Source organism: Cannabis sativa, chromosome 9, assembly GCF_029168945.1.
Source record: "Cannabis sativa cultivar Pink pepper isolate KNU-18-1 chromosome 9, ASM2916894v1, whole genome shotgun sequence".
NCBI classification, from domain to species: Eukaryota; Viridiplantae; Streptophyta; class Magnoliopsida; order Rosales; family Cannabaceae; genus Cannabis; species Cannabis sativa.
The window spans coordinates 11,140,500-11,147,912 of record NC_083609.1 but is presented as its reverse complement, the minus strand read 5'-3'; the positions used below and the strand labels follow the sequence as shown (position 1 = coordinate 11,147,912).

General features: G+C 32.4%; 1 protein-coding gene across 1 annotated transcript; it reads left to right on the top strand.

The window, feature by feature from the left end:
- The first annotated feature begins 6,048 nt into the window (after window positions 1-6,048).
- Window positions 6,049-7,105, top strand: LOC115724203 (uncharacterized). Its single transcript, XM_030653687.2, has one exon. It carries the CDS (start codon window positions 6,516-6,518, stop codon window positions 6,876-6,878), a length of 363 nt encoding a protein of 120 aa, XP_030509547.2. The 5' UTR covers window positions 6,049-6,515; the 3' UTR covers window positions 6,879-7,105.
- Window positions 7,106-7,413: the final 308 nt, after the last annotated feature.

Here is a 7,413-nt window from a genome sequence, read left to right as displayed (position 1 = left end):
TTTTTATGAAACATTTTATCCTATGACTGACAAATCCCCCACAGACAATTTTGATAGTTTTTTTTCATCACCTATCACCCCTCACCATATTTCTGAATCAACAACAAACAACACTACTGATACCAGCAATAATATAGAATATGTTGATCAAAATCAAATCAACACCGGCAATAATGCAGAAAATATTGATAAACCTCGGCTCAACACCAACAATAATGCAGAAAATGTTGATACACATCGAATCAACACCAACAATAATGCAGAAAATGTTCATGACCATCGCACTAAATCTGGCAGGTCTACACACAAGCCCAAGCATTTACACCAATACTTGTGTGACATGATTCAAGTTCTTGCCTCTATTTCACATTCTCTTGCCAATACCCTAGCATACACTAGATTTTCAAATTCATTTAGAGTAGCAATACTTGCTACACATCAGCTGGTTGAACCCAAGTCATACTCCCAAGCTTGCAAATACAAAATCTGGAACAATGTAATGGGAATTGAAATAAAGGCTCTTGAAGACAACCACACATGGATCATTGTCACTTTACCTGATGGTCAACATGCAATTGACAACAAATGGGTTTATAAAATCAAATATAACCCAGATGGCAGTGTGGACAAGTGCAAGGCACGTCTTGTCGTCAAAGGGTATACACAACAACCAGGTATAGACTATTTCGATACCTATGCCCCTGTTGCAAAATTCAATACCCTAAAAATCCTTTTTTCCCTTGGTTCCATCAATAATTGGCATCTACATCACATGGATATCAATAATGCATTCCTCCATGGTGATTTAAATGAGGATGTTTACATGAAACTACCTCAAGGATACACTCCCAAAGAAGTGATTCCAAAAAATGCAGTTTGCAAATTACAAAAAAGTTCGTATGGTTTAAAAAAGGCATCAAGACAATGGTACGCTAAACTCAGCAGCCACCTCATTTAGCAAGGCTTTCACCACTCAAAATCTGATTTCTCTTTATTTCTGAGACACAAATCAGGTGTTTCTATTGTCTTGCTCATTTATGTTGATGATATAGTTGTTGCCACTAATAACCTTGATGAACTAACAAACTTTAAAAGCAGCCTTGATGCTCAATTCAAATTGAAAGACCTTGGCGGCCTTCGATTTTCCTGGGACTAGAAGTAGCTAGATGTTCAAAGGGCATATCTGTTTCTCATAGGCCTTTCACCCTGCAACTTCTAGAAGAGACAGGCTGCTTAGGCTCTAAACCAACTTCTACCCCCATGGAACCCAACCTCAAGCTGCACAAGGACTCGGGAACACTGCTGCAACATCCAACACAATACAGAAGTCTAATTGGAAAATTAACCTATCTCACAATTACACGACCAAACATCACTTTTGCTGTCAACAAACTCAGTCAATACACTCAATCACCTCGACAACCTTATTTAGACGCTGCATACAGAGTATTGCACTACCTGAAGAACTCTCCTGGTCAAGGCCTCTTCTTTCATGCTTCAGCACCATCAAAACTCACCCTCCAAGCTTTTGCAGATGTCTGACTGGGGTGCTTGTCTTGACACTAGGAGATCCATATTTGGCTACTGTGTTTTCTTGGGAGATTCCCTCATCTCATGAAAATCAAAAAAACAACAAACCATATCCAGATCCTTTGCTGAAGCAGAGTATAGAGCTATGGCCAATGTCACCTGTGGGCTTCAGTTTCAAGTGGATATATCTCTCCCTGCTCTCCTCTTTTCTGACAACAATGCATTCATATAACCATGCTCCACGAGCGCACAAAATATGTGGAAATTGACTGCCACATTGTTCGAGAGAAACTAACCAATGGCATCATCAAACTCAACCATGTTCCTTCGAAGATGAACCTTGCTGATATACTCAGTAAACTTCTCTTTTCTACTCATTTCAATGAGATAATGTCCAAGATGGATGTAAAAAAAATTACACTCCATCTCGAAGGGGGCTGTTAAGATAGTTAGTTTATTTAGTTAGGTATTACAGTTAGGTATGTTATACTTTTCTGTTATGAATGTCATCATTCTCGCTTTGCCTATATAAGACTTTCTTTTCCACTTTGTACATTTATCTAATTCATTAATAAAGAATTGTTCTCTCTATGTATCTTCCTAATACTTTGAATTATTTTTCTTTTAAAGAGATTCAAGGTAGGAGGCAGAATGTGGGTAGGAATGTCAATGGGGCGGGTCGGATCTGATCCGACTCTGATCCAACCTGATCCAGGTCATATACGGATCTGCCCCGCCCCGCCCCGCTGGATTAGATACTCGGATCGGATCTGATCCGACCCGCCTTATACGGATCGGATCTGATCCGACCCGCCTTATACGGATCGGATCTGATCCGACCCAACTTTTTTTTTTTTAAAAAAAAAAAAATATATATATATATATTTTAAGTCTAAATTTATTTTTTTTTTCAAAATTTATTTGTTTAAGATGCATCATTTTTTTCTTATATATTTTTATTTTATTTGTCAAAATCAATAAAAAAAAATATATCAAATTCTTATCACATAAAAATGTAATTTTACTATTGAAAAATTAATTTACCAAATTTTAGAAATTCCACTAATATAATCATCAATAATAATGTAGTATGATGATTACATGAAATAAATCTCCTCTAAAAAAATACATGAAATTAACTATAAACTTTTTATATGCTGTTCTTCTAGTCTTCAAGATTTACTGTGTACGGCTCCTAATATTTAAAAATAAATATGTTAATAATAAAAGTAAGATTTTTTATACTGAGTCACAACAAATTGTAATTTTTGTAACTAATACTTTTAGTGATGGACCTATTTTAGTCACAACATAATAATGATGATTTATAATTAGTTACAACCTTTTCACTTTTAGTCACAAATTTTGTTGTGATTAAAAATAAGATTTTTTGTAGTGATATTTTTCTTATCAATTTTTAAAATTAAAAAAAAAACAAAAATGGTTATAGAATACATATTTTTTAAAAACAAAAAATTACTTTTATTTTTATGATTAAAAAATTAAAAAAATTAAAAAAAATAAAAATATTACCAAATGCCCCTTAAATAATTAAATATTTAAGAGTCAAATAATAGTATTAATTACTCATTATTATAATATTTAATTAATTAGTATTTTTATTTGATAAACAAAAATTAAATATTATTCTTATTAATTAATAATATGTTTATATTAAATGTAAACTATTGTTGCATACATATATAAAAGTCATATACTATAAAAGTGTAAATTATTGTACAAATTAATATATTTAACAGTGCCTATACATAATCGATCTATTGTGTATAACATTTGATACTTTACTTTTTTATTATAGGAAATTTTACAAATAATAATAATTATTATAATCAAATAATTAAAATATAGAGTGGCCAGTATGCATATATATGTTTATTTATATATATATACGCATATATAAGAATTAAATGAGAGAGTAATTAATTTGAATAATAATATATAGTGTGGTCTATGGGTAGATCATATATGTCTAATGGTGGTATTCCACTGGCCTTACACCTTAAAAAAATATATTAAAAAGTAAAAATCTTTTTTTTAAAAAAAAAAAAATATATATATTTAAAACGGATCGGGTCAGATCCGATCCGTAAAAAAATTAAGCGGGGCGGGGCGGATCTGATCCAAGATCCAATAATTATCCGAATGTTTCGGATCAGTAATGATCCGTCGGATCGGATCACTGATCCGATCCGAATGAATGGATCTTTTTGCCATGCCTAAATGTGGGTGTTCTTATTTAGATTTTTTGGTGTTATCTATTTTCCTTCCAAAACCATTTCCTAATTAGAGTTTTAATTTCTTTCGATTTAATGTTCATCCTAATAAATCAAATTTGAGCTGGTTTTTTTTTACAAAAAAGAGAGACGAAAACCGATTAGAATTTCTTAAAATCTTAAAAGAAGAGTACATAAATAATTAACATTAACAATCGTTGGATATATTATAGGTCAAAGAAAGCATGGCATGTGATGTTGACCTCTTCCTAATAGTAAGCCTTTAATAATAATAATAATAATAATAATAATAATAATAATAATAATAATAATAATAATGCATCAAAGTCAAGCAGTCAACACGTTCATGGAACCAAGATATATATAAACCAAACAACATTAAGAACCGAAATCCCACACAAGAGTTTTAAGCCAATATTTCACTCACAGCCAAGTCAAGTGAAGCCACATCATAAATTAAAAGAAGGAGCCAAGTATATATAATATAAACCATCCTCACTCAACCGAAAGTAACTGTCACTCAAATGACAATTGAAGAAAAATGAGTTTTTTTTTTATTTTTTTTTTCTAAGCTAAACCCTCTCAATTATTACTTTACTTGGTAATTCAAATTTTAAAGGTAAAATTTTTTAAACTACTAAACTGTTTACAAATTTAAGGTGTTATTTATTTTTTATAATTAATTACCAATAGACAACTTATGTGTATATTTTTTGTACATGTATCAAATTTATATTAGTGCACCTAATATTATTATTTTAAAAATATAAAAATTATTTCAAAATTTATAATATTTTTTATTTTTTAAAATATTTTATTTTTATAATTTTATTTAATTTTAAAATGAATTTTAAAAATAATTTTTAAATAATAATAGTAGGTGTGCCAATATAAGCGTGTCATGTGTACAAGAATGAACACAAAAGTAGCCCATATTGACAATTAATATCGAATGATACCTTAAATTTACTATTAGTTCAGTAATTTAGAGGGTTTAACCGCCAAAATTTAAGCTTGAAAAGTTAAATACAAGTGAAACGATAATTGAAAAAAAAATTCTACAAAAAACTCAAGAAAAATATATTTTATAGAAAACTACCTTATGATGTAACAAAAAAAATTATGTGTATACTTGCAGTCATAACTAAAAAATTAATTTTTATTTTAAAAAATTAAAAGTTATTTTTTTGAAAATAATTAAATGTGTTTGGCTTTAATTTTTTAAAATAGTTATTAAAGTTTAAAATTAAAAAATTCAAAAATTTTGAGAACAATATTTGTTTTCTCTTTTAAAAAATAATTTCCTTTTTGGTCAATATTTTTTCTCAAATTTATCTTACATCATTATACTCAATATTCTTTCATATCATTTTTTTTTCTCCTTCTTCTTTCTTATCATTTTCTCTCTTATTATTTTCTCACGTTATTCTCTTCCTTCGCTTTCTCTCTTCATTTTCTCACATTATTTTTACACATTATTTTCTCTCTCATCATTTTTCTCTCTCATTATTTTTTCTCTCATCACTTCGCTCTCCTCATTTTTCAATTTGGGTTCGGACCGTGGCTGAGGTCGAGTCCAATGTCAGGGTCCAGATTCGGGTCTTGATCTAGGGCCGGGACCGGGTCTGAGTCTGGGGCCAAGGCCAGGTCCGGAGCCAAGGACAAGGTTCGGGGTTCGGGACAGGTACGGGTCCGGGTTAGGGGCTTAGGCCAAGGATAGGGTTCGGGATTCGGGGCCTGCGTCGGGGCTGGGGCCGGGGTGTGAGTCCAGGGCTAGGGGTCGAGGCCAATTCTGGGTCTGGAACGGGTTTGGGTCCGGGGTCTGGGTTTGGGACAGGTTCGGGTCTGGGGTCGGGGACAAGGTTTGAGGTATGGGCTGGCGCCGGGGTTTAGGTCTAGATCTGAGTCCGAATTTTGGATAGGTTTTGGTTTGAGTCTGGGTTCGAGTCTAGATCCGTCATTTGGGGCGGGTCTAAGTCTAGGGCTGAGGTCTGTGTCTCAGTCTGGGTCTAGAAAGTGTTTTAAAAACTTTAAAATCTATTTTTTATTAAAACACTTTTTTGAAAAAAAAAATAGAAAACAATATGTTTGCTCTAACTCACCGTAAAATAAAAGAGTATTATTAGTAATTTACAAGTTCTCTTCTAAAGCATCACTTGTTGTTAATTGGGTTTTGCAAAGTGCATTAAAGGGCCAGCTTTGTGGACCCCTCAACCTGACCACCCTTGTCTCATTTCCCACTGCCCCATGTCCCTTAGAACATGGAGGAAATTATGGCAGTTTTCCCTGTTCTCATAACCTTATAAAAGATCTTTCTTTCTCTCTTCTAATCTCCCTCTCTCTCTCTCTCTTTCTCTTTCATGACAACACTAAGCAATTCCTAGTTCTTGAAGCAACAGAAATTAGCCATCAAAACCACACACCAAGTGAGAAAAACCATAACAAGAAGTTGAACAAAAGAAAGAAAAAAAAAAAAGAAAGGAAGAGATGAGATGAGTAGTAGTAGTATAGTAGTACAAAAGAAAACCCACTTTGCATAACCATCATTGCAATCAAATTCAACTAGGAAAAAAGTAGCCATATAATATATCCAATATATTAGTACTACTTATACTACTACTTATTAAGTTGAGCAGTGTTTGTTTCTTTCACATCATCGAATCTTTTGTTATATCAGAATAAAAAAAAAACAGAGACTAGTAGAGATCAAATTAGAAAGAGAAGAGAAAAATGGATATTGAGTTGGCTAAGTGTGAGTGCTGTGGATTGAAAGAAGATTGTACCCAAGACTATATTACAGATGTGAAGTCTAAATTCGATGGAAAATGGCTATGTGGGTTATGCTCAGAAGCTGTTCGAGATGAGGTTAGCAGAGGAAAAAGTAGTCTTTCTTTTGGTATGGAAGAAGCTGTGAAAGCTCACATGTCTTTTTGTCGTAAGTTCAAATCAAACCCCGCCGTTCGAGTGGCCGATGGGATGAGACAGATGCTTAGGAGAAGATCAGGTGATTTGTCATCATCATCATCATCCTCATCTTCTAATTCATCTTCTTCCAAGAAATACTCAAGATCAACAACCACATCATTGTATTAATTAGCAGCTAATTGGGGGGTTCTCATATATACATAAGTACCCTCTAATTAATTTCAGGTTACAAATAATATTTATCATCATAGTTTAACTGCTTGTTGGCCTATCATGGTTTAATAAGTCTCTTTCTCTCTCCCTCTCTTTCCCTTCATCTCTCTCTTCTCATCTTTTTGTTCATGTGTACAGGACTTTTATATAAATTGAAGATTTGGTTCTTTTAGTTTTGATTATATTTAAGCCTTTTATTCATATCTTGAATTTGTCAAGTGCAAAAATTCATCAGTCTACTCTACATATGCTTCTTATGTTTCTTAAAATAATAAGAAAGATTTACCATACCCCATTCATTCCTATATTATTTTCCTTCTTTGGAATCATCCAAATCATGAGTACTATAGGAAAGCAATCAAGAGAACTGTTTTCTGTGTCTTTGTTTTTCACTTCATTTCCTTTTTCCACTTCTCATACAGAAAATCTAAGACACACATGTTTGGGAAATTCTAACCATGTAAATTAAAAATTCTTATTTTAAAGTCAA

Bases quoted from the DNA above. Each gene is read 5' to 3' on its own strand.
- LOC115724203 (XM_030653687.2), top strand. From the start codon at position 6,516: ATGGATATTGAGTTGGCTAAGTGTGAGTGCTGTGGATTGAAAGAAGAT.